Here is a 26,248-nt window from a genome sequence, read left to right on the forward strand (position 1 = left end):
AGGGCTCTAGGAGGAAGGTACTTAGGGAGAGAGTTGAATGTAGTAAGGCCCACGGCCCCAGAAAGCCTTGTGGACGATGCAGAGAATCTTAAACTTGATCGTTGCAGCCACCAGGGGCAAGCAGAGGGATTTCAGGGCCGGACGATGTGTTCCCTGGCCTTGAGGCCAAGGATAAGTCTTGCGGTGCTGTTCTGGATGAGTTGAAGAGGTCAAAGAGTGGAGTTAGGCAGATTGAGGAAGAGGCTGTTGCAGTAGTCCAGCCTAGAGAGTACCAGAGCTCTGGAGACAGTGATCTTCTGGGGCTAGGTGAGAAAAGGGGGAATACCTCTGAGGAGGTGCAACTGGAAATGGGCCTTCTTGGATAAGTCTGTGATGTGTGGAAAGAAGGAGAGAGTGGAGTCGACAATGACCCCAAGGTTTTTTGCCTTACAAGAGGGTGAGGGCAGAGGGGTGCAAGGAGGGCGGCTAGAGTGAGAGAGGAAAAGCGGGAGCAGGGGTCCCAATGAGAAGGATCTCAGTCTTACTGGCATTGAGGCAGAGATCGTAGAGGTGCACCATGCCTGAATATCAGATAGACAGTCATGGATGAGTGAGGAGGCGGAGGAGGCCGAGAGAGCTGCGTGTCATCCGCATAACACTGAAAGTTAGAGGAAAAGGTAGAGAGCAGGAGGGCCAAAGGGGCCAGAAAGAAATTGAAGAGCCAGTCAGAGAGAATAGAGCCCTGGGGAACAGCACAAGTGAAGAGAGAGGTGGTGGAGACAAAGAACCCAATCTGAACCTGGGAAGGTCGGTCCGGAAGGAGGTCAGCCACGCCAGAGCCTGATCTGTGATGCCAAGGGTCTCGCAGAGACGAGTAATCAGGTCGTTGTGGTTGGCTGTGTCAAATTTCGAGGAAAGATTGAGGAGAATGAGGACAGAGGGAATGCTAGAGTCAAGATTAGAGAGCAGATCTTCACGGGTGTTCAGGATTGCAGTTTCTTTGCTGGTCATGGAGACAACCAACAGATTCTGTATGGAGGGTTAGCCAATGGTAGAAGTGTTCCGAAAAAAGTAGTGGAACTGTAGTCTCGGCAGGGGAGAGGGTAGGCGGAAGCATAGTGCAGCATGTGACAAGCCATCCGCTCCATGTGAGCACTGCACAAGTACCTTCATCCCACTAGGGCACAATAAGCATTGGGACACGGCCTTCATAAATTCTGCTCCACGAGAGTGCTGCCACTTAAAAAGATGTTGATGTATGTGGAAGTGCTGTGGCAGCCACGTGCCTGCCTGGGCAGCTGCAACCATCCGAGCAGGACTACACACAACACAGGCACCTGAAGGTGCCCACTGCAAGGAAAGAAAAGGCTGCGCAGACACCCAAAAGCAGCGAAACAAGCAAGGCAGAAGCACGACAAATCACAACCATGTCAGCGGAAGAGTCTGTGGCAGGCACGCTGTCCATTTCTCAACCCATAACGCCCATCCGCAGGGAGGATCCACAAGAAAACCTGCAGCTACAGGTAGTGCCACCTTTTGACATTACAGACACTGGCAGTATAGGGCCAAGATGGGACAGATGGCCGAAGGACTTCTATGTATACAAGACCCTAGATGCCTAAGAGGTATATTGATGAACTCCTTGGGCCCCACTGTGTGGAATATGGTATATGAAATGCCAGAAGACTCCACAGATTCTTACACTGGTGTTATTGACTTACTAAATGCATACTTTGCCCTGCTTCGAAACATTAACTACAAAAGACAGATTTTTCAGATCATCCAAGTGAAGGGTGAAACCCTGGACATATTTGTCATGCGATTGAGGAAAAGGGTGCAATACTGTGACTTTGATCATTATTCCTCTGAAGAATCCCTTAGATCTCAAATAATAGCAGGCTGAGTCGGCCGAGTTTTGTAAAAAACTGCTTCAGAAGAGGAGATCACCAGAAGAGATCCTGATATTAGCACGATCTGACAGGGTCATCAACATGCAAGCTGAGTCCATGTGGAAGACAACCATATCACAAGCCACTCCTGCCCCGAAATGCCAGGTACAGGCGATTGACAAGCCACACAAGAAAGAAGCACTAAAGTATTTCAGGTATGGTTGTGATTTTCTGCACGAAGGTACGTGTCCCTGCCAGGGGACACAGATGTGATGGGTATGGAGAGGAAAACCACTTTTGATCTACGTGCAAAAATGTTGATAATACAGACGACCAGTTCAGCGAGAAGATATTCAGAGTGAGGCTCGGAAGGGCAGCAAACATCTAAACGAATATCTCCAACCTATTGAAGCCGAGGATCGCAGGAAAAATGTAATACATCACCCAGAAGCCCCAAACACTCGTCAGGACGGCATCAAGAACGTCATTGAACGGCAACCCCAGAAGATCAAAAATGAAGATCGACACGGCATACAATACGTTACATTGAGATGTCTTACAGGCATCAAACGGATTCAGACTCTTGATCCAGTGGTGAAAGAAAAGGAGGGTATGTACATGCTATAGGCAATAAGACAGTGGTATAATTCATCCACACCCTATTACTACAAGTGAATGGAAACTCTCAAGGGTTTCTTATAGACACTGGAGCCACTGTAAATGTAATGAGTGAAGAAACCTATGACAGTTTACAGACTACCACCAGGATGAGGGCAACAGACATCGACATATACCGATACAGCATATTTGAAGCATCATGTTTATAAAAAGATAGATGTGTCGAAAGGCGACATGCCTGGAGGCAGCATCCTTAGCTTTAAGTCTGCCATGAAAATGGGTCTAGTGCACATAATGTGCACATAATGTACCAGATGATGTCGGCCTACACTTCAAGCGCCAAGGAAATGGTTGTTCCCATCATTGTTTAAAGGCTCAGGAAAGCTGAGAGGAAGACAAATTAAATTACACCTCATCAAAGAAATCAAGCCGATATCTCAACGTTATAGAGGCATTCCCCTGAATATTCAGTCCCAGGTAAAAGATGAGCTGCAGTCCCTATTTACACATGTCATAATTGAGCATGTGAACGGGCCAACACCTTGGGTCTCCCCAATTTTACCTGTGCCCAAGAAACAAAACAACAAGAAAATGGGCCTCATTCCGAGTCGGGCGATAAGGGTTAACGGTCACCGGTAACGAGACCGGTGCCGTTAAACCCTTACCGCCCTATTCCGAGTTCCCTTTGCGGGTTGGAACTTAACACCTGCTTTTTGCAGGCGTTAAAAAACCAACCCGCAAAGGGACCTTGGAGCTAATTATGGCACCGTAATTTACGGTGCCGTAATTAGCACCTTCCCCATTCCCATTGAGCCCTATGGGGCAAAAATGGGAATGGGTAAGGGCCCATGGTGAATGGGGAATTACCGACCCCGCCAACCTTGGAATGGGGCGGTAATTCCGCCATTCACCATGGCGGAGTCGGAATGATAACGGCGTCAACCAAGGCGCTAATAGCGCCTTGGTTAACGCCAGGGTCGGAATGGGGCCCAATATGTCTCTGCATAGACATGAGGATGCCGAATAAGGCCATAGAAAGGGAAAGGCATCTATGACCCAGAATGACAGACATGATGCAATTTCTGCACAGAGCCAAAGTGTTTTGGAAACTCGATCTCAGCATGGTGTACCATCAGCTTGAGCTACATCTGGAGAGCCGATATATCACCACCTTCCCGATACACATAGGATTATTTCGATATAAAGGGTTAAGCTTTGCTGTTCTCTGCAGCAGAGATATTTCAGAATGAAATACACCGATTAATTTGGCACATTCCCCATTGTCTAAATTATCGCGATAGAACAGTTTTTGGCATCACTTTAGCAAAAATGACCTTGGCTCTGTGCACACTTTTGAGCATAAAATTATGCAAAATGAGTACTCTCTCTCTGTTCATCTTGCACTTTTTCTCATATTTTAATTGTTTGAACACAAAGTATAAATGATGGTGGCTGATGTCACACATCAGTTTTCAAATTTCTTGATTACAATATTAAAACAAAAATACTTGAAACATTTTCATATAGTTCACATTATCATGCGAAAAAATGTCACACATTCTTCATCTTTCAGTCCATTTCCTATGGCTCAGAGAAACATTAGTCCATATATAAGACTTTCCTTTAGCTTCAGGCTAGTTGCCCTTTTGTTCCTGGAATTCTCTAATGCACGACGCGTTTCGGGCTCTAAACGCCCTTCATCAGGTGTGGACAAATGTCTTGTTTCAATGAATTAGGTTCTGAAAATTAAATTTTTAAAATCTATTTTCAAATTATTTTTTTCTGTTTTTATACTTTGAGTATTAACTTTGACCTGGTGTACCTGTAACATTGAAGATTTTGTCTTCTTTAAAACATCTTGAACGTATCAGTTCTGCTTGTTCAATTCAGTTTGGCTCTACGCCTGCTCCCATCCTTAAAGCGCAGTTGCCGGTTTTCACGTGGTCTGTTGACAAAAACGAATACTGTTCGTTTTTATAACTGTCTGTTGTTAGAGGGCGCTAGAGAGCCATCCAAGATGGCCGCTTTCAAGTGAGCTCTGTTCTACCCGGAATAAATCCTAAAGAATCCTGCAAGTTTCAGCTCCCTCCCGCCCTGACCGAGCACTAATCCTGCTGCCTATGTGAATCTCTGTGGAACAGTGAAATCCTGGGGAAAATCGCTGTCCCCGAATCCCAGAATCCAGTCCACATCTGTGAGCCCCGTGGACCGCTGAGAGGCCCTGCTGGAATCCTGGTACTCACGCTCATCCTCGGAGCCGAGCGAAGCTGGGGCCAGGGAAGACGAGGCTTCCTCCACCCAGCCAGCAAGCCCAAAGGAGAGACGCCCACGAATGTGCCCGGATCGGAGGTCCCGTGGCGCTGCTCATGGCACGCTGTGGCCAGCCCCCCGTGCTGAGCTGCAGCTGCGGTTGCTGTGCCCATCGGGTGGTCGCGGAGGGTGCCGGGAGGCGGCGGGGACCCGGCGTGCTGTGAGCGGGCCGCGTAGGGGGCGAGCGGCAAGCCGCTGGGTTGCAGCGCTCCCCTGGGCCTGGCCGAACCACTGTGGCTGTCCTGCCACTGGCGGCGGACAGTGCCGTCCCGCGACACTGCTCGGAAGAGAAGGCTGACAGAAAGTCCCGGTGAACTCCTGCATCCTGCCGCAAGGAACAAACGGAGCGAGCTGGAGGGAGTGGCACACTCAATACTGTGTCTTCCGGTGACGAGTGGGGGGCCGGCACTCCCAGATCTGGAGAAATACTTCTGGGTGGCACAAGCACAGTTCCTCAGCCATTGGTATGCCACACAAGCAGTCAGACCCCACATGCAAGTGGAGCGGGCCCTGGCGACACCCAACCCTTTTGAGTGCTGTCATCTTTGGCCAGATCCCGGTCCCCAACACCACCATGAACGTAATGCTCTCAACGTACAAAATCTGGAAGAAACTCACACACAAATATGGGGTGCAAATGCGCTACTCACCCCTTCTTCCCGCCAAGTTCATACCAGGGGTTCCGGTGACATCAGAGAAAGTTTTCCACCAATGGGTGGATAAACTGCATATAAATACCCTAGGAGTTTCCTTCACCGAGGACAGCTTTATAACTCCACAACAAGCAAAACAGAGAGGCGGCAACACCGCACTTGACATATTCATCTACTTTAGAACCTGATACACCCTGCAAGCACTCCTGCCCGACTTTCCACGCCAGCCTCAGACCTAGCAATTACTACATAACGCAATACAAGCACAGGGAGAAGGCAGATTGGTATTGCAAATCTACAAATCACTTATCATCGACACAACCACCAATATCTCCCGCGCAAAAGCCAGATGGGAAAAGTCCCTACACATAATCATCCCAGAGGAGGACTGGACCTACATTCTGAGACAAATGCAGAGGATCGCTCTCAACTCACGCTTCAAACTAATCCATTTCCATTTTCTTCACCAAACCTATTACATGCCAGCAAAAGAGAACAAACATCACCTGGAAGTATCGGCGAAATGTGAAAGATGTGGGACACCCTCTGCTGACTTTGCCCATCTCGCGTGGGACTGCCCTAAACTAACCCCATTTTGGAGCCAAGTTCTAGAGACGACAGCAGCAATTGTGGGGGAAGCGATACAACCCGCCCAGACAGCAGCCCTACTTGGAATGACAAAACTACTATCAGCACCAATAAGGAAACTGGCAGGTCTACTGCTAACACTCGCCCGTAGGAGAGTCGCCATGGCCTGGAGCCGAGGACCCCTCCCTACAGTCACTGCTTGGCGCAAGGACATCCTCTACTGCCAAGATGTAGAAACAGACTTTATTAAACTGTTGCCCTTACATGCCCATCCACCAGACATCTGGGGCCCCCTGATACTTTTCTTGATGAACGAAGCTGAGGAAGCCCCTTCCTCCCCAGCAAACACTAATTAAAATGAGGCTACGCTCCGGCAAGCCTTCTGGCCTAGCGTCTCCATCTCCCTGAGACAATGGACTGGAACACTGCAGTACGTACCAGTGATGATACTGAACTATAGGGTGAGGTGCGGTGGGGGGTGGGAGGGGGTGGAGAATGGGGTTTGGCCACCCTAATGTGGGATGAAGTTGTATTATGTTATATATAAAAACAAAAAATAAAGGTATTAAAAAAAAAAGCTATCTGTTGTTTGAATGTGAGTGGGTTTCGTGCTCGGAACAGTCGCTAGAACATAGCGCTGTGTCCCAGTTACAAAACCCGGATTAGCTAATATTTAAAGCAAGTTGCGTTTTTTTCCATCTGATTTTTAGTTCTCACCTCGGCGTGGCATTCTGCCCTGATAGCTTTTTTTTGTCCTTTTCAAAAGTTACCAGGGCAGACTGCCACGCCGAGGTGAGAACTAAAATCAGATGAAAAAAAACGCACAATGCTATTTTATCATTATGGCAGGCACCTGGGAAACTCTAGGACTGGCACAGGTGGAGGTTTAAGATCATGCTGACCCACACATTCTTTTCTCATTCCATATCATACTATCCGCAGCCAAGTTTTCCACCCTCACTGTGGATTATAATGTATTCCTCCATGTATCCTGTATTACAAAGTGTGTCATTATGAAATAAGGTGGAATGTCTGTGTTGCTTTAGATCTTTTTACGATCACAGGGTTTATGGTTGGTGGTGTGGGGTCACCTACTATCATGGAATTTAGGGGTCTTGTACTGGGGCAGTTGTGGGTGTCATGACTCCTGGTGGGCTGGGTGGGGGTTGGAGGTAGTCATGGTTAGGCACCTGGTGCTGTCTCGCCACCTTGCAGGGCGCATTCCTTCTTATGATAACAAGTATTTGCTGTTCCTGGGCCTCAGTCGTGGTGACAAGAGGGAGGATATCGGGGAACTCATGCACTGCACTGGGACAGTCAAAGGCACGCAACTGGCAAACCTCAATTTCGGTGGTTTTAAGCAAAGCACACAAACTGGTGTCCCTCTCCCTGGTTCTACGGTTTCCTGCAGCAACTCTGAGGAAATTCAACCAGCTCAGAGATAGGTGTCCAGGTGTCTTACTTTTCGAGTTGCTTGGTCCCACCAACTCAAAGGGAGAAGTCGTCCTTGCAGGGGCTTCTCTGTTTATTAGAACTTTACAGGTAGGCACTGCAGCAGGGCTTCTCCTGGCAAACCAATGGTCCAGGAGTTGCAGCAGGCGTCCTCTTCAAGCTCTTCTTCGGTTCCTTCGTCCAGTCGTCGACTCTGCCTTCCAAGCCAAGAGACTCGCCTTTTATTCAGTTCTCTCCCATTCATTCCAGACTAGCTGTCATTACCCAGCAGGGTGGCTGTCCTTGCCGGACAGTCAGCCAGCCAATCACCACAGAGTGCATTTGGGTCTCCTAGGAGACTAAGAACAGGGAGAGGGTAACTACCACAAGATGAAATGCTATCATAAGATTTTACGAATGTGGAACCATTGCTAAACTCTTGAACTCACAGGAAAACCAATGCACTTTTCCCACTCTCTTTTACAGATGGAATCCCTGGCAATATACTGACAATGAATGTAGATTGATTTCATATGTTTGAATGCATTACATATATCTGAATGGATCTTGACAATAATTTGTTGGCCTACTAATGAATGGGTCAGTCACAGACTGTTAAACTAGGTCCTACACAGCAGTGCACACTAAGCCCTCATTGCTGTAAATATTAGACATTGTGTAAATGTAAGCCCAGAGAAAGCCATAGGATTGGCGAAACAAAAAAGCACATGCGTCAAAGGTTATTGTTGGCTCATGCACAATCAAATTATATAACCTGTAAAAATGGTCACACAAGTCACTTACTGGAATGTATGTAATCATTGGATATGAGGTAATATCCTTGTCTGTTTGATAATTATACCAGAGACACTGATGACACACAATTTCATGTGCGACTCATTCTTTTAGATAAAACACAGCATAGAGCGCACAACTGTGGGGGGATTAACCTTTCTTATAATTTTTTAATACTATCCACACATTTCAGCTTCTCACACAGTCCACCAGGGCCAGCTTCTTCTACTGTCGACCACTTTCACATTGCCTACCTGTGCAGGCTTCACTCAGTGGCATTGGTTATAAAGACCACAAGAGGAAGTTTCTTTCACTTTCACTGTGCACTAGAGTCAACCAGCACGTGCTTAAAATGTTTGGGGGTGTTTGCCAGGTCCCAGCCCTTGCACTTATTTCTGAGAACCAGCACTTACTGTCTCAGACTCCGTTCAATTGTGTTATGGTGTTTTGGCAACTTTATTATTTTAACTTTCAGTCACCTAAGAAGCACCTATAAAATCAGAGGAAAACGTTCACAATGATTGTTTTTAAAGACACAATTAAGCATTTGACTCACATTACGACATTACGACAAAAGTACATTATTTCATATTATGTTGATTGGAATTGGAAATCACACACCTGCCATAGTTAGTACATCCATCAACCCCAATTAGCCAGTGAGAGTTGCAGCTTTAGCCCCATGCATAGTGACACTGAGGGGAGTAGCCGTGGATGGTGGAAACATTGAGCAATAAGCTACTCATCCCGAAGTGTCATGGCTGTGCTAGAAATTATTTGAGCCCTGGCACTTATTTTTTCACAAATTAAGCACATGTGCCAGCGTTGTGCACTCCCCAAAACCACCCCACCAGTGCGAGTTTATCACAACGTTTATTAGTGCCAGTTCCTGCGATTGCCCAACTGGCTGAGCTTCTCTCATTGTATGTTGATTACACTGCCTTCTGTACAAGCTTAACACAAAGTCCACCAGTGCTCGATTCTCGTGCTACCAATAGTGGCAGCATCTTACACTACACACAAGGGCAAGATTCTCACAATTCCCACCTCTGCCAGTTTCTCAAACTGCCCACCAGTTTCAGGGTCTCACAGTTTTACAGTGAATATGAAACCTGCACAGAGGGATGAGAGGGAAATTCAGAGCACCCCTTGCACTGCGATACTTACAAACGGGTGTGGCTGGCGTGCAGTTGCCGATGTTGCAGCAGGTGAAGCTTCGTTCGATTGGCAGCATTAGGGTGGTTAGGCTGTAGGCCACATTGCAAATGTTCGATTTCCCACAAGACCTCTGAACTTCTGTGCTGCCTATGTATCCTGAAGGCACAAGCATAATACGCATTGTGGTTAATAAACATACATAATTCATCTATCAGCCGACTAAAGATGTCAGCAAATGGAATCGTTGTGGGTGTCCACAATGAGGGAGGAGGGATGAGAGAGAGAGAGAGAGAGAAGAGAGAGAGAGAGAGAGAGAGAGTAACACCCCCCCTTATTTATCATCTTGGTAGGGGGTGGTCTTGCTTCTCGTGTGTTCTGGCAGCTGTCGGGGTATTTGCCTTTATCCTGTTCCGTTTCGCTGTTCTTCCTCTCTGCAATCACACCGGGACGCGTGTCATATCCTGGCACAGCTGCCTGGGATGCGATCTTCCTCCCACAGCATTCGTGCTCGTGGTCCATACTGTTGGGTCTCTTTGGTACAGTCCTCGGTTACCTTGACAGCGTTGACACCTTCCTCACCTTCTGCCGCTCAATCCTATTCCGTGTCCTTCTTCCCTATTGGCCTTGTCCTCTCTGGCATCATTAGCTGCCTTTAAGCCTGAGTGTCCTTTCCTTCAACCCAAACGACGCTGGCATTTGCTGTTGCCGATCCCCTTCTCTCTTCGTCCTTGGTGGGCAGTGTCTGGAAGCTGTTATTCGGATCTTCTTTCTGTCCATTCAAAGGCGTGACCCAGTACTCCATCTATTTGGCATCCTGTTGAGCAGCCCTACTCTTGTGTTTCTCCTTTCTGTTTTCCTCATCCTCTGTGCTAGCGGCCGTGCAATTTGGTTGCAGCTGTTGTGGGCTATTTTATTGAAGCCTGGGGAGAGGTTTGTTTCCCACCCCACCCCAGTACACGTACTGTGCAGTCGGCAAGTTGTAGTTGTATGGACGGTTGATGTTGTCGTATAGTCCTGTGTTCGGGTCGTATTTACAATCCAAAAATTCATCGTAGTCGTAGATTGAGGTGTTTGGAACTGCCTTTTGTCACCTGGGATCATCGCGGTTGGAGCACAGGCTGCCTGCGCAGCAGGGCTTATGCTGGTCGCCTTAGTGGTGGTGGAGGTCTCTGCGGTGTTGGTACAGGCCTGGGGCATGCTGCTTGGCTGGTTGTCCCGTCGTGGCCCCTGACAGCCCATTATTGTCATGGTGGCTGTTGATGGCTCTAGCCAGGTAGATCTGCTAGCAACTTCCTTAGGCTGGTGATGTTGTTGATGCACCTGCCTGTGCTGCACGTGGCCTTCTCGGTAACTGGGGCCTGCACCTGCTTGGGGAGCTGCTGATCAGTGGCAGTGGCCGTGCTGGCTACATAGGATGCTGTGGTCCAGTTTCCCGCTGGGAGGACCAGGTGTTTGCTTGCACCTCCCTTACAGTCTACTGTCCGTATTTTGTCTGTTATTTTGAGCAGTGGGTACCCCCTCCGCTACTCCTCCCCGCCTGCGGTCCTTGACCGGCCTCCAGCGTTGAAGCATGCTGCCTCCACGCCAGTCCTTTATTCTGTTGTGGTTACTTGTCCTTGGTGAGTGGGGTGTTACCCCTGTCAGGGGGCACCTGTTGAGAAATTGTTGTCTTGATGTGTTCCGCTGCTGTGTCAGGTGCTCTGTTCTTCCGGGTGATAGTCTCGTTGTGACCTTCCCCTGACAGCATTGTTTTTTGTACTACGAAGGGGTAGTCTTGGTCACAGTCAACTTTAGGAGTTCCGCTTTTACAGTCCAGCCTCTTCCCGAAGGTGTCTGGGGGACACTTGTCGTTCAGCCCTCCTTCCCCCATTGGTTTGTGCATGCTGCAGTGTATGGTGCTGCGCCTCGCTTGACTTCCATGTTTATTCTGATGGGATTCTATTCTTCTCTTGGGCCTTATTTCAACGTTGTTCGGTAATGATGGTACTTCACCAGGTGGCGGCTGCCTTGGGTGTGGGTGTGGTGCCCCCTTTGTCCGCTCCTTCGACTGGGCATGTTTGATTGGTAGCTGGTCGTTCCGTGTATTGCGTGTGCCTGTGCAGAGTCTTGCCCCCACTCTCTTTTCATCCACGTGGCGCCATTGTCTGTGCTTTCTCTGGGTTGTTGCATTTGTGGGGACTCTTGCATGTGCAGCTTTCTTGGTGTGGATGAGCTTCCTTAACAGCCCTTGTCCTGTTGTTCTTGATGGCTTGATTGTGGGGTCTCTGTTGGTGTCCGCCTCATGCTCCATCTCCGGCCACCTTTTTGGGCAGGCATGGTTGTGTCCTGTGAACTATCATTCCTGGCCTGTGCTCTGGTTCCTTCGTGGTGCTCATTTTGTGGGTTGACACTCCTTTGCTTGCCGGTTAGCACTGGGTGCTGCTTCTCTGTGTCAGCTGCTACACTGTGTTGGGTCTTTCTCACCCTGGCACGTCTTCCCAGCGGTCTCTGTCCACTTCTCCTGCCCGGATCAGTCTCCTCCTTCACCGGGTCTCTCGCAGGGTTACTCGTCCTTCACGGCGACTCTCCTTCCCTTCTAGGGCGTACTGTGGGTCCGCCTCACCCTTAGGTACACTTGCCCCTATCAGTCCTGGGCCTGCCTCCTCCTGTGTTCAGATCTCATCCGGCCCTCTCCTTGGGCATACTCTTCCATGCCCCACTCCATGGGCGATCTCTCCTGTGGCCCCACCCTTGGGCAGTCTCTCCTGTGGCCCCCTCCTTGGGCAGTCTCACCTGTGGGCCCTTCCATTCGCTTTCCCCAGCGCCCTTATTACCTCGGGGTCATCAGAATTTCCCCTTTCATTTGCAGATCACGTTTACGCCTCTCTGTTATCTACTGGTCTCACTGTCAATCCGTTCACCTCCTGCCATGTTGCTCTGTACATTAACTTCTTCTATCCTCTTGGGCTCCTGTGGCATCATGCTCTTGGTGTCCTCAGCAGGCCATTTCATGTCGTAATCCTTATGCTGTCTGTGGGTTGCTTCATGCTATGTGCGCCTTGTTGGTTTGCTGGGAGGGTCTAGTGTGGCAATTGTTCATCAGTTGTTCTATGGGGGAGGGCTCTGTTGGACCATGGGGGCACTTCCCTGGTGGTTTAGTGAATGGTTTATCCAGGGTTTGTTACCTTGACTGATACAAACTATCTCATGGTCATGTGTCTTCATGGCCTCTCTGTGGCATACGCAGTGTCTGCTGCTGATGCGTGCTTGATTGGGTGCACGTCCTCTCCTCCCTCCTTCGCTCTCTGTGCTTTGGAGCAGCAGGTTCTCCTACCGCTCCGGTCCGGCGGTCCTCTCCCTTCGGGTCTCTTCCTCCCAGGCACCTGGTCTGCAAGACTCCCGTGCATATTTCGGCACCCTGGTTTGGTCACAACACAGCGGCTCCGTCCTCTTCCCTCGTGGGTCTTGCTGCCTCTGGGTCGCTCTTCTCCTTTTCCTCAGGTCCGGCCACACACGTGGATGAGTCAGCGTTTCCCTCTCTGTTCCGCATCTCATACGCAGATCCGGGGTGCTGGCCCTCCTTGAGGGCCCCCTCTCTGCTCCGGCCGCACACGTGAATGAGGCGGCAGTCTCCTCTCTGGTCCGCGCTGCTTCTGCGTGTGCTCCGGCATGCAGTCCCAAGCTCACCCACCACATGGAAAGTCTTGCTGCGTCTCCAGTTGTTATGGTTGGGTTGGCCTCCCGTTTGTGGAGTCCCAATCTGCTAGGCCCCGCACATCATTCACAGAACACAGAGATGGAGGAATCTCTAACCTCTCTTTACTCCCTCTACAGGTTTCTCTCCCCCGGGCTCTACTAGCCCCTCCTCGCCTTGTCCTTTGGCTTCCCTCTTCTTCCCTTAAGGTAGCTCTCCCCTTAAGGTGGGCTGGGCCCGGTAAGTGTCACAACATGATGTTTGCATGGAAGGTCAATTCAATCACTTGCATGCAATGCCAGGGGTCTGCAGCTGTGGGCTCTTACGATGTTTTGGAATGCAACCCCAATCAGCCCTTGACAGCATAATCAGTGGTGGGACATCATGAGAGTCCTAGTCCAAAACATCTTGAGAGCCACAGATTGCAAACTTCTGATATGCAGGGCAACATTTCAACCACTTTTATTCCTGCAATAGAGCCCACATTCATCATTTCTCTCGCCCTAGACAAATAGAAGAGTAGGGTTTTTGTTTATTTTATAGTGCTTAATTGACAGAATCCGATTGGTCCGGCTGCCTGGGGTGGTTATCTCAAGTTGCTACCTTAGTTTCATGGTGAAAAATGTGGGCGGTAGGCGCAACAGTTTGGTCTTGGTGGCCTGTCGAAAGAGAGTCATTTGCTGTAATTTATGTATTTATTTATATACTTTTACTTTACGTTATTAAATTTGTATAGCGCAGGCCATGAACCTGGAGGCTTAAGGGCACATAACAAACATAACAGATAAATTAACACAACCGCAAACAATAGAGACCACTGAGCATGAAATAGGGCAAGTAGCTGGCGGGAGCCCTAAGCAAACAAGAAAGTTTTCAATTTCCTTTAGAAAACCTCTATAGATTCAATGCCTCTTAGCTCTAGTGGTAAAGCGTTCCAGGCCCTTCACGCAACGGCATAGACGGCTCCCTCCGTTCTACACTTAGGGATCAGCAGCTGATCTTGATTGCTCGAACTTAATGTTCTTCCATTAACTTTATTCAGAAGCAGGGCTTGAAGATAATCGCATCTTCCCCTGTCGGCACTTATGCGTGATAAGCATGTGTGATATATTTATATAGTCCATTGATAAGGCTCCAACTGCAACCAGGCTCGCTTCATGGCACCCCATGGACAAAGTAGGGACACGAGTAGGAGAATATCGATCACAGTTGGTCCTTCAGATTTGTTAAGAGGAAAATTAACTGTGCTTTCGTTTTTCGTGTCTGGTAAGTGTCCAAGGTAGTTGGGATCGGGGAAAGTACATAATGGCCAAGAAATGCTCCGAGGACCAGAGAAAGCCAAAATTAGATGAGGTGACCAACCAACTCTGTGTTTCCGGCACACCACTTTTCAAGTCCTTGCTTTTCCAAAAACCATTACCTAACAGTATCCCACTCGGAGGCACAATTTGTTCTAAAGAAGAAAACCAGGACTATAACTCTCATAGTGTGCTAGTTTGTTGAACAAAAGCTCAGGAAAAGGAAAGTGATGTCTGTGTGTCATAGAGATCTCTAAGCCAACCTAGGTATTGGTAAGGCAACTTACATAGGTAGCAGCACGTTTTGACGGCCTACATCTTTAACCTATCTAAAGTGAAAATGCACGAAATATTCCAAAACAATAGTTTGTGCAACTCTTAAATGTTTGTACAGGAAAGTTGGTAATGTGGTTGTCAAAGTTGTATACGGTGCTAGACGTCCTAAAAGAATAGCTTCCCAGTTTACAATTACAAGTATGAAAACTGCTGTTGCAAGGTCACCAATCAAGGAAGACACATTGAATGCATTCGGTCCCTTCTGCATATTTTACGCCATGCATAATTAGCTGACTGCTGTGAGAAAGTTATGTCAGCAGAAAAGGATAAAAGTGAAGGAATGCAGGAGTTGTCTCCACTTGCGAGTGCAAACATTTAGGCTCTCGCACACAAAAACTCTTTTGTGATTTGGCCTGTTGTTTAAAGTAAAAATGTCGAAGGAATGTTGATCCATAATATGAATTCGAATAATTTGGAAGTCATATTTAATTTTAGAAAGACTGCCAGATTAATGCACTTGAAGTTCATAATAAATAGAAAAACATGGAGCCATTAGAAACATGATCATTATGTTGCAATTTATTTAGAGGAAAGACGTGCACTAATATTTGTATTTTTCTTGTTTTATTTCACCTTTTTTTCAAAATTTCTGTTTTTGATCATGTTGGTTATATTACAACTTGATTCTACAAAATATCACGTGTCTGTATATACATTCCTAAAGAAGCACTCTAGAGGCCACAATTAAAAAACGTGGAACTGTAAGTGAAACACGTGTTCGCAAATGGTACAGAGGAAGAATATCAACATTGTATTGCCAGACACTTAAAGACCATGCACTCATATGTGTTACACCACACAGTCTAATTACACTTGGGCTCATTCCAAGTTTGGCGGTAGTTGGGTGGAATTACTGCTGAACTGTCACCAGATGGAATTACCGTTAATGCCATTTGGTTCAGTGGCTTTACCACAGAATTACAAGTTGCAGCACGCAGTGTAAATCCCCATTTGTATGAGTCCATAGGACTCTATGGGGATTTTGGCGGAATTACCACTGGTCGTAATTCCGCTGGTGGGAATTCCACCAGTTTTGTCCGCAAGTTTTGTCAATTTTCCGGCAGTAAAGTGGAGTGTTCCATACAGAGACTATGAGAAACTAGAAGAAGCCAGGGCGAAGAAAGATCTTTAAGTTGGTTAAACTAGTGGGAGGGTCAAGTAGAGATAGGTCTGGGCCGAGGACATGTTACTTTGATACTTCCTGACAACAGACAATCACTCTTAAGTTTCTTTAGATAGGCAGGGTGGTCCCTTTAGCAATAGGGAAAGTTAGGCCTTTTTGTATGATTTCATTAAATAGAGTTCATAATTCTCTTAATGTGTCCGAGCCCTGCTTCAAAACCCCATAATATGGTGTGAGAAGTGGGATGTCAACTTACTGGTAAAGGTTGGGAACCCGTGCTCTTTACCAAACTAAGCCCAAAGGCTAAAGCCCCTACTGTAGCCACTGAAGAATCCATATAGTTTGACTTACAAAGTATGAAAGAGATTGTAATTCCACCAAATGAGAGGTGTTTGATACCCACAGGAAATACTCTTCCTCCATCTCCGGGTCCATATTGATATATCAGTAGCCAAGGATGGCTAGCCTTCAAGGATGGCTAGCCTCCAAGTCAGGCTGTTCTGGCAGGGGCCATAGACCCTGACTTTAGGGGAGACATCAAAAGTCGATAATGGGAAGCACCCTTCTTCTTTATAAAGAAGGGATTATTATATTGGGGTGATTTGACAAAGGAAGGCTTACCCCGCACACAGTTAGTGGTTCCCCAAAGCCATCGTAGAATTGTATTAGAGCCAGCACATTCCATTCTGACGGCAACTCATCATTAAAGTGGGTAAAACCCACATCAGGTAATACTCCGATTCTACTGGCCCAGAGTTTTAGCTGATGTCAAGAACTATGTTTTGGCATGTGACATTTGTCAAAAGACAGCAGCAATCCCAGTCCTGAGAACTCCCTTACAACCCTTATCCATTATCATAGCAAGAGGTAAAGGAACTACTTCACATCAAAACCCTACGAACCTCATTCTACCATCCCCAGATCTATGGTTTGGTAGAAAGATTCAATCAGATGGTAAAAAGAATCTTACAGAAGTTGGTGGAAACCGATGGGAAAAATTGGGATGTTATGATATCCTGGGCTTTATTCACAGTCAGGAAAACCCTCAGGCATCATCAGGGACATTCTCCTTTCGAGTTACTCTATGGGAGAGTATCTCAGGATGTTTTGGACATGGTAAAAGAAACATTGAAAGAGAGAGAGGAGGTCATTTTAGCAATTTCCCAAACGGCCCAATAAATGAAAACCCATATGGCGGCGGTGAGAGAGATTGTGAAACAACCAGGCCAAACCCAAGAACAGCAAAGGACAGTTTATAACAAACATGCTGTAACCAGGTCATTTGCTGTCAGTCATTTAGACTTAGTTCTCCTTCCAACATCTGAACATAAGGTGGTTTCCAAGTGGTATGGGCCCTATGAAACCCACAGAAAAAGGTCCCTGAAAGATGTAAAAAAAACAACAACTCTATCATGTTAACCTTCTTGAAGAGTTGAGGGTAGACCCTAGTGAGGCCACTACAGTCGCTATGGCCGCTCTCCTTACTTACTCAGACAGGGAACATCAATTGATTTCCGCTGTATTACCCTGTTCACAACAAGAAGACCTTAGTAACTTGCTGGCTCAATTTGCCAATGTTTTTCAGGCACAACCAGGGAGAGTCACTAATTGCTTCCATTGCATTCGAACACCAGCAGGGAAAACGATCAACCTAAGACTATATATCTCACACATTTCTTGTTCTTCCTCACCTGAAGATTCAAAGCTTGACAGTGGATTCCTTGAACTGAGAGGCTCCAGGCTTTTTTTTTTCGTCCCGATCGCCGACCATCGAAGAGGTACGGTCTGCCCCTGGAGGAAGCCACTCTGTCCGCCAGGTATAACAGCAAGACCTAGTGTTTCTCCGGGGGATAGTCCTAAAAAAGGGTGACAAAGCCAGCCGCCACAAAACAAACCCAGGTCGTATGGCATTGATCCGATGACAATGGAAAGGCGGGGCAGCAAGTACTGCAGACAGAATATCTTCAGTGATCCGGACAGTGTAAACACCCAGAGCAGAAACTCAAAGAATAACAGGTAGGGGTGGAAGTTACAGCAGAGCGAAGGCAAGTAAGAAAGGGAGGCTAGGAAGGAAGCTAAGGTGGCAAGGAAGGCAAGTAACAAAGGAACCGGTGAAGAAGGAAGAAACTAGCATTTTACCCAAAGAAATGAGCACAGGTTTGCAACGCATCTGCTGTTGCGGCGTTATGCAATTATTCAGAATGGAGGGACGCCATGTTGGGAAAACTATTAGATAGCTTGCAAGGAAACGGAGGAAACGTGATGGCACGTTTCATGGTGGTGTCTCCAGGCATGCCAAACCGTTCAAATCTGACGAGTCGTGACAGTATGCCCCCTTCTAATACTCAGCGTTCCAGGTTTTCCAGGATGTTGTTGATGGAAACGTTGGAGTACCACTGAAGCCTTCTCATTTGTAACTGGTTCTCAAGAATCCTGGGAGGTAGGAAATCCCTTCCAGTGCACAAGATATTGTAAAGCACCCTTGCGGTATCTGGAATGCACTATTGTGGATACTTAGTATTCTTTGGGATCTTCACAGGGTATAGACTGATCTGGTAGTCTTTTGCGATTCCAGTCATCAGGATAAGTTCACAACAATGATGAGTGAAAAACGGGATGGATCCTGCAGAGATGTTTGGGCATAAGTAGTTTGAAGGCTACATGATTTATCTTCTTGACTATCTTGTATGGACCAACAGTTTATGTGTCTGTGACATGTTATCCAGCAAAGAATATATGGATGGCAAACAAGAAGAGAGGAATGGAATACAAGGGAAAGATCTGGGGTGATATCCATAAGTGCAAAAGAATGGACTATCTTTATGGCAGTATGGATGGCACTGTTGTATGGGAATTCAGCAATTGGTAGCCAGTTGTCTTGCTTGACATTGGTGAAACAGCATAGGTATTGTTCCATGGCATGGTTTAACCGGTCTGTTTGTCTGTTGCTTTATAGATGGTAACCAGAAGACAGAGAGCCTTGTATACCCAAGAGTTCACATAAGGTCTTCCAAAAAGAGCAAGTGTATTGGGAACCTCAGTCTGATATTATGGTTTTTGGAAGTTCGTACATGCGGAATATGTCTTGTAGGAAAACCTTTGCCATCTCAGATGCAGTAGGTAGTCCGGTTAACAGAGAGAAATGTGCAGTTTTACTGAAAGAGTCTATGGTGACCATGATTGTGGTGCACCCTTGAGACCTGGGTAAATCCATCACAACGTCAGTAGACAAATGACTCCAGGGAAGCACAGGCGTACTTTCTTCAATTAATAAACTGATGGGTTTCGAGGTGCTGTACTTGGGTTGGCCACACACACAGGACATGAAGTAAAGTATTCCTTAATATCCTTTCAGGCCGAAGGCAACCAGAAAGAATGTAACACCAGGTCTTGTGTGGCAGCATAACCTTATGACCTGCGGTTATAGAATCATGACACCAAGACATGACCTGTCTCTAAAGGGAACGTGAAGGTACCATGAGACTCTCACCCTGAAATAACAAACCTTCTCGAATGGTTAAGAGTGTTTGTTTTCTGTTGGTGTTAGGTGCTTGATAACCTAAAGACACCTCTTTGAAATCTTGAAGAAATTAGGTTACTGCTAAAAATAATTTCTTTCCTAGAAGCAAGCGTTCCTTGTGGGGTTGTAAATCAGATATCACGGCTGGGTTCCTGGATAAACAATCAGCCAAAATATTTTCACTCCCAGATATATGTCATCAAGATAAATTATTACCGAATGGAAGAGAAGGTCAGAAAATAATCTCTCCATGAAGCGTTGAAAAATGGACGGGGCATTGACCAAGCCAAAGGGCATCACCTAGTACTCGAAGTGCCTGTAAGATGTCCTGAAGGCCATCTTCCATTTGTCTCCTCTTCACACTCGGAGCAGATGATAAGCCCCTCGAAGATCGAGTTTGGTAAGGATGGAGGCCCCCCCGGTACTGCTTTGAGAAGGTCCTTAATCAGGGGCATGGGATAGCGATCTCGAATGGAAACCGCGTTGAGTCCTCTGTAATAAATACATGGCCTCAATTCCTTAATGTCCTTCTTCGCGATATAGAACAATGAGGCCCCCGCAGGAGATCTGGATTCTTTGATAAATCCACTTTGCAAGTTATTATCTAGGTATTCTTTCAAGGCCCTTTTTTCTGGAAGTGTGAGTGAATACATCCTGCCAAAAGGTACAACTGCTTACGGGACTAGATCAATAGTGCAGTCTTCTGCCCTATGAGGGGGTTAGTTCCTTTGGATTCCGATCTTCGAATACATCCGCGTATTCCCTGTAAGGTTCAGTAATGTGAAATATCTCACAGACTGCGGGCTGTGTGGCCACATAAGTAGCAGTGAATGTACTGTCTTTACCAGAAGGTTGACAATGGACAGTGCAATAATCGGAAGCGAAGTGAAGAGTGTTTTTTGCCCAATCTATGTCAGGATTGTGCAGACGTAACCAGGGTATACCTAGGATTATGGGAAAACAAGCTGCCCTGATTATGTCAAAATTGCTGGTTTCTTGGTGTTCAAAGATGGATACTACTGCTGGTAATGAAGAATGAGTGATGGGCCCAGAACAAAGAGGTTTACCATCAACTCCTTTCATGGGTTGATTGACGGGTTTGAGACAATGAGGAACATTTTCCTTCTCTGCCCAGATGGTGTCCATGAAATTGCCTGCAGCCCCGCCATCCAGCAAAGCCGAAGTGAGAATCTGTCATCCTTCAGCCAAATGAAGGCATATGGGAAACACCATTAGGTGGGAATCCAATCTTCCAGATATGGACTGTGTAGAGACAGTGGGACACTTCGAGATACCCCAGTTGGTGGTCCCTTCAAGGACCAGGGTCTGTCGTTCCCCTGGCGTCGAGGTGGCACATCTGGACAAACACAAACGAGATGAGCGTTGGACCCGTAATACAGGCATAAACCCATATTCCGTCTCTGTTTTCTTTCAGTAGTGGTAAGTGGCCCACGGGCCGATCCGATCTGCATAGGTTCTTCCTGGAGAGGAGATTCCACGGTGTTCTGAGTAGATCCCGTCTGCAGCAGTGTAGCAGAACCCTTATTCCTCTTCCTCTCCAATCTTCTTTCTGCCAGTCTATAATCCATCTGAAGAACTATGGACATCAGATCTGATAGGGTGTCTGGGCACTGAAATATCTTGGTTCAGGCCTCTCCTGAACACTGTGTATTGTGCTCCCTCTGGCCTTCCAGCCTCTGTGTCAATTCATTTGAACATGGAAATATATGACATGAGATCCATGGTTTCTTGTCTGACATCGAGAAGGGATTCACAAGCTGAGAAAACCACTTCAGGACGTTCAAATGCTTGTCTTAAAGGAGTGAGAAAGGCTGTATAATCCTGCAAGACGGGACTGGCTGAAGCCACCAATGGGGTTGCCCAAGCTAATGCATTTCCCGTCATGGTGGAGACCATAAATCCCACTCTAGACCTGTCTGTGGCATAAGTAGTCGGACGAAAGGTGAAATAGACAATACATGCATCTATAAATTCACCGAAGTCTTTTTGGGCAACCTTCAAACTTGCTGCGTGCCAAACCCAAGTGTGGTAAATATGTGGCAGGACCCTCGTGAATTGTCATGTATTGCTTAAGTATGGCATTCTGAACCTTCAGTGACTGAACTTCCATGGTATGTCCCTGAACTGCAGATGCATGTTCTTGCAACTGCTCTTCTGTTGCCATATTCCTCTGGCATTGCAAACTTTCACACATTTCTTGTTCTTCCTCAACTGAAGAATCAAAGCTTGACTCAGAGGATTCCTTGGACTGAGAGGCTCCAGGCTTTTTCTTTTGTCCCGATCGTCGACCCTCAAAGGGGTAAGGTCTGCCCGTGTAAAAAGCCACTCTGTCTGCCAGGTATAACAGCAAGACCTAGTGTTTCTCCGGGTGCAGTTCTCAAAAAGGGGGGGGGAGCCAGCCGGTATAAAAAAAAACATGGGTCGTATGGCAAGGATCCGATGACAGTGGAAAGGCGGGGTAGCTAGTACCACAGATAGAATATCTCCAGTGATCCGGACAGTGTAAACACCCAGAGCAGAAACACAAAGAATAACAGGCATGGATGGAAGTTACAGCAGAGCGAAGGCAAGTGGGAAAGGGAGGCTAGTATTGAGGCTAAGGTGGCAAGGGCAAGGAAGGCAAGGAGCGAAGGAAGCAGTGAAGGAGGAAGAAACTATTGTCTCACCCAAAGAGATGAGCTCAGGGTTGCAACGAGTCCGCCGTTGCGGCCATTCTGCAATTATTCAGAACAGAGGGATGCCAGGTTGGGAAAACAACTAGACCACTTGCAAGGAAACTTGATGGTTTAATTGCGCTGTCTCCAGGCATGCCAAACCTCTCAACCCTGATGAGTAGTGACAATATAGGTTACCGGAGGCAAGGAGAAAAATCATTGAACAGGCGATAGAGGAGATGCTCAAGGCTGATATCATTGCGCCCTCTGTGAGAAACAAAAGGGTGTCTCACCTGCTAGTCCTCAGGGATCTCTCTCTCGGGTGGCCAGGGCACAGCCATCACCTTTGGATCCAGACCCAGGGAGTGGACCAGTGCGGGAGTATCACCTGGGTGAGGGGTCTTCGGAGAGTGGGGGTGAGGCAGCCGGTGGTGAGACGCGGCATTCCTCCATTCCTGTACCTATGATCCTTCCTATTTCCCAGGATTCTCTAATGTCCCATATCCCCTTAATCCCCTTCAACACAAACACTGGGCTGAGGAAGATGACAACTGAGAGTAACAACACTAACTCTTACACATCGCATTGGACATGTCCCACTAATTGGGTCAGCTACAGTCAGGCAATTGATTCGAAGTGCATACACCTGATGCCAATTAGCTCTCCTCACACAGATAAAAGGCGGAATGTAGAAACAAGCTCTGGGCAAGGTGAAACACGAGTAAGAACAGAATTTATGGGGCAAAGGCGAGCCTACTGGAAGCCCTGATGCCTGTGGGCTATGACGCAATATAAACAAATAAACATAAACATAAACTGGAGCAGAGCAACAGACCGAGGGATGAGAGCCACAGGTGGAGAATTCCAGAGTTCTCTGCAGGAGGTCATTGCCTCCAAAAGGCGGCAAAAGGCCAGTGGGGAAGGCTGAGTCCCAAACAAGAAAGCTGCATTGTGTTTCAACGAATCCAGCAACTCTCCCAGGTGAACATCAGAATTGGGGAGGCGAGGTCAAACATGTGGTACTACCTTGCCTTGAGAATCAAAGCAGCATAGAACAGAAAAGAAATGCACAAAGCCGGTGAGTTGGCAAGCAACGTGAGAGATTGGTGTGTGCTGACGTGATGAAAGGCAGACCTGTGAGTGAACTTTGAAATAACAATAGCTGGAAAATAAGCAATACTGAGTAACAGAGTGGCCCGGTGAAAGAAAGTAGCCCACTCGGAAGTTTCTGTGAAAGGTGAAAGATTGGTAGCGATAAAGTGAATGAACTGTAAAAGCGAGGTGATTGAAATTGACCGAGAGAAAAGGGGAGAGTAAAAAGGTGAACGTTGAACTATATAATACTGTGAACTACTCAGACCAGGAAGCACTGGGGAAAATTATATAGAAGTGTAAGTTACAAGTTGTTAAAGTCGAAGTGGTCCTGCAGAGGTCTGAAGAGCAACCATGCACATTTGAAAGTCTTCGGATTCGACATCGGGAAACAATCCGAGCCACACAGAGGGAGATCAAAGGTGTAATATGTTAGGGGAAGGGAACCCCTAAAGGAAGTGAATAAAGCTTGGAGAAGGGAACCCCAGCAAGTGTTTTGTTTTGCTCTGAAAGGTCCAAGCCCGAAAGAGGGAGACCAACAAACTTTTGGAAGTGAACTTTTGCTTTAAGAGGTCTGACCCGGTTGAGGGAGACAGATTTGAATTTTGCTTTAAGAGGTCTGAGCCCAACAGAGGGGCACCAACGTGAATTGATTGGTGAACTGTATTTGAAGGTTGGAAAGAGAGACTTTAATGTGGAAGGCCAGGCGGGCCTCGATCCACTTATTGAACTACATTTGTGCTAAGAGCCTGAGCCAGAGGTATCATCTTGCCTACAGGAACCACCTGTGCTGTCCAACATGGGGAGGAGAGCTGACTCAGCCAAATGTTTTCTTTATATTTGAACACTGACTTTCCTTTGCACACATATTCTCCTTTTCACATTAATGTACAAGGTATAGGGCAGGCATCTGGTCTTTGTTAGTATAGGCCATTTTGATTTGACGGACACAACTAGGACTGTTTTATTTATTGTTTGATGGTCGATAGTACTCCCATCTTAGCTATAGGCCACATTAGGAGTATCTCCAACCCCATTGAAATTTCAATAAAGGTTTTACAAATTGTACTTTTTGTGTTAGTGTCATACTTGTGATACCATGCATCCCTTACACCTCTGAGAACCCCTGGCCCTCCCCTATTGTCCTAGTTTCCAAACCTGATAAATCCTGGAGTTTCTGTATAGATTTTAGGGAACTAAATGCAATCATCAAACCCAATGCCCCTGATTGATGACCTAATCGAAACGTTGGGTACAGCCAAGTACATTTCGACTCGAAAAAATCCAGCGGATGGGGAAAAGACTGCTTTCTCAACAAGGCCTGTTCCAATTAAAAGCCTTACCCTTTGGTCTCCATGCTCCTGCCACTTTTCAAAGGCTGATGGACAACATTGTAAAACTCTATACTACTTTCTGTTGAGCATACCTGGATGATATAGTAGTCCACAGTAACAGAGCATGTACACCATCTCTATTTGAGCGCCCATGCTGTCAGGAAAGCAGGCTTAAGAGCAAATCCACAAAAGTGCCACCTAGCCTAGTCAGCTGTAAAATATCTGGGAATGACCTTCTCCAACCCCAAGTGGCGAAAGTGAAGGTGGTGCAGCAAACACCAACTCCTAAAACAAAACGCGATCTTCGCACCTTCCTGGGATTAACCGCATATTATCGAAGGTTTATCCCAAATGACTCTACCTTGGCGGCTAATCACATTGACAAGCTAAAGAACTCGCAACCCTGTAAACTAATTTGGGATAAGACCGACAAAGCTAGCTTTGAGGGCCTGAAAACCATCCTTTGTCAGGAACCAGTTCTTAAAATGAAGGATTTTAATAAAGAATTCACCTTACAGACTGATGCTTCTAAAGTTGGCTTGGGTGCAGTGCTCTCTCAAGAATATGATGGGATTGAAAATCCAGTATTATACCGCAGCAAGAAGCTCTTTCCATGAGAGCAGTCACATGTTAATATAGAACTTGAAGTATTAGCCATCAAGTTAGCCATCTCACAGCATTGACCTGGATGAGCCAGAAAAAAGACACAAACCTGAGAGTAATGAGAAATTTCCTGGATTACATCCTTTTTGTTGCACTGTGGAACACCAAAAAGGAAAGTAACACGGAAACATGCACTTTCTGTGCGATCCCCTCTCAACAGAGATGGGGAAGCCACCACCATAAGGGGAAGGGTATGTGACGAATCAAGAGTATTTGGCCCTTCTCCCTAAGGGCAAGCCACCCCTTTTGAGGTTAGGGAGGTGAGCCCACTCTGCAATACCCTCCCTAGGGGTATGGGCAAGTGGGGTCTCACTGGGAATGACTCCCCCTTAGGGGACAAAGACTCCCATTTCCCATGAGGAACTCCCTCGATTGCACAACATATTGGCAAATATGGGACTGCCTGCTGGTAAGAAGAATGTAACCTCTTTATATCTGGCTCCAGGAAATGCTGAAGTGAATCTATTAGAAAAAGGAAAAGAGGATACCTCTTTAAGAAGAGACGTGTATTTAATTGAGACAAGTGGAGGAAGGAGGACGAGAGAGTATTGTATGCAGGAGAAACTCCATGATGTGCAGCTTGGCGAGATGGAACAGAGACCAGCTGCAAAGCCTGTGACTTCCGAATCAGCGAGGGATGCCACAGTGAGATGCCAGTAGGTAGACTGGTGAGAACAGAAATGGGGAAACCACTGCCCGAGAAAAGAGAGGTATCCAGGATGTGGTGGTGGTGTGAAAATGAATCTCTCATAGTGGGTGAGACGCCTGCTGAACGACGCCGAGATCATCAAAGCTGGGAGCACGAGGAGCTCCCTGTCGCCTGCGTCCATAGATGGCTGCAGGCTGAGGGGACGCCGAGAACGAGACACCTACAAACATCCAGTATGGGAAAACTGACAATGGAGAATACCAAGGGCGTGCAGAGCCATGCAACGTTCTCATATGCAGATGAAGGTGCCAGAGAGAATGGGAAAAGTGGGAGACCGCCGGGCAAGAGTACATGAAGAGTGCAACTCGTCACAGTCATAAAGATGAGATATGAGGAATAAAGTTGTTTGATTGGCAATGTAAAAGGACCAGAAAGCAGGTAACAAATAATCCTGTGAAGAGAAT

General features: G+C 46.9%; 1 protein-coding gene across 2 annotated transcripts in view; it reads right to left on the bottom strand.

The window, feature by feature from the left end:
* LOC138529088 (phospholipase A2 inhibitor 25 kDa subunit-like) overlaps positions 1-26,248 on the bottom strand; it is an 86,386-nt gene that overhangs the window by 4,495 nt on the left and 55,643 nt on the right. For both annotated transcript variants that reach the window (XM_069640814.1, XM_069640815.1), the window contains exon 3: positions 9,431-9,577. In XM_069640814.1, coding sequence (XP_069496915.1) covers positions 9,431-9,577 — 147 coding nt within the window. The remainder of the gene's footprint in view (positions 1-9,430; positions 9,578-26,248) is intronic.

This window comes from Ambystoma mexicanum, chromosome 1q (genome assembly GCF_040938575.1).
Source record: "Ambystoma mexicanum isolate Mex_15411 chromosome 1q, UKY_AmexF1_1, whole genome shotgun sequence".
Taxonomy (NCBI): Eukaryota; Metazoa; Chordata; class Amphibia; order Caudata; family Ambystomatidae; genus Ambystoma; species Ambystoma mexicanum.